The sequence below is a fragment of the Procambarus clarkii genome, chromosome 7, assembly GCF_040958095.1.
Source record: "Procambarus clarkii isolate CNS0578487 chromosome 7, FALCON_Pclarkii_2.0, whole genome shotgun sequence".
NCBI classification, from domain to species: domain Eukaryota; kingdom Metazoa; phylum Arthropoda; class Malacostraca; order Decapoda; family Cambaridae; genus Procambarus; species Procambarus clarkii.
The window spans coordinates 54,660,604-54,662,008 of NC_091156.1; the positions used below are offsets into that span (position 1 = coordinate 54,660,604).

The following is a 1,405-nucleotide window of genomic DNA, read 5'->3' on the forward strand; positions in this document are numbered from 1 at the left end:
GTCCAGGTAAAGTGTTGCCAGGGCACGTTCGTTAGCCTACAGTGTTGCCCAGCTTTCAGGACAGTGTTGCCAGGGTACCAATACAGTGTTACCAGTGTCGTGATCAGTGTTGCCTGTGAATTCAGTGATAGTGTAACCCATCCAGCTAAAGGGCTGAAACGGTGAAATTAGTGGGTGCTGTTGTGTATGCTCGATAACATAGAGATGGAGGAAGATAAAGTAAAGAAGTTTATTGCGACGAGGGATGAGAAAATTTTGGAGGAGTATACAAAAGCTCAGCTCCAACAAGTGGCAAACCACTAAGGTAGCTGAGCGTAGGATAGAGATCATGGCACAGTTCACAGCTCGAGAGAAGACACGAGAGGAGCCATCCCAGGGAGGGTCGTCCCAAGGCGAGCCGTCCCAAGCTCCTACCAGTGTGGCCAGAACTCACAGTGAACGTGAAAGCAGAGGGGGATCCAAAAGTAGCAGGAAGGTCATGCAGCTGGAGATAATGCGAATGCAATTAGAGACCAAACTGCGTCGAGAGGAGAGAGAAGCACAGCTGCAACGCGAGGAGAGAGAGGTGCAGTTGCGGCGTGAAGAGTGTGAGAGAGAGGCGCAGCTGAAACGAGAAGAAAGAGAGGCGCGGCTGAAACGAGAAGACAGGGAAGCCCAGCTACAAATGTGGCGAGCCGAGATAGAGGCTAACAGGGAGGTCGAGCTGAGGGCTAGTCTCGATACCTGCACGTCAGGACGACCTCAAGGCCCGGGAGCACGATCTACCCACCTATGATCCTCTGGAGGTCGAGGCTTTCATCTGCCAATTTTGAGAGTAGCAACATTGAAGGAATGGCCAGAGGAGGATTGGGCTGTGTTAGTGCAGAGTAGATTGACTGGTGAGGCCAGAGAAACTTATAACATGTTGGACATCGAGGAGTGCGCCATATACAACACAATCAGGAACGCGGTTGTCCTCTCATATAGACTAACCCCGGAGGTCTACATGAAACGCTTCCGTGATTGCACAAGGGCATCGGGAAGGTCATATGCTGAAACTGCTCGGGACATGAAACGCGGGTTTCTATGATGTCTGAAGGCCAAGCTGTGAGCCGTGGACCGAACTCGGGAGCCGGAGGTGCTGCCCGGGAACCGACGATGTGAAGTCCAAGGAGGACCCAGGGAACATCTTCCGTGGGTGCTACCAGGGTGACTGGTATAGGGTCGCCCAGGAGAGGTGGCCGGTGTTACAACTGTGGGGGGGAAGGGCGAGGACATTTTGCACGGGAGTGCGGTCGCCCCAGGCGTGGTGGGAACGTGGCTTTCAGGAGAGTAGGGAGCGAAGGAGCCAACGATACCTTAAGTAATATGCCAGCTATGAGGGAGAAGAGGATTCACTCCTTTGTGTGTGAGGGGACGGGGAAGA

The 1,405-nt window shown here is 53.4% G+C and overlaps 1 protein-coding gene across 1 annotated transcript; it reads left to right on the forward strand.

The window, feature by feature from the left end:
• The first annotated feature begins 328 nt into the window (after window positions 1-328).
• Window positions 329-775, forward strand: LOC138358252 (dynein regulatory complex protein 12-like). The gene has a single exon (XM_069316007.1). It carries the CDS (start codon window positions 329-331, stop codon window positions 773-775), a length of 447 nt encoding a protein of 148 aa, XP_069172108.1.
• The last annotated feature ends 630 nt before the right edge of the window (window positions 776-1,405 follow it).

Excerpts from the sequence above, each read along its gene's own strand:
- LOC138358252 (XM_069316007.1), top strand. The coding sequence starts at position 329 with ATGGCACAGTTCACAGCTCGAGAGAAGACACGAGAGGAGCCATCCCAG.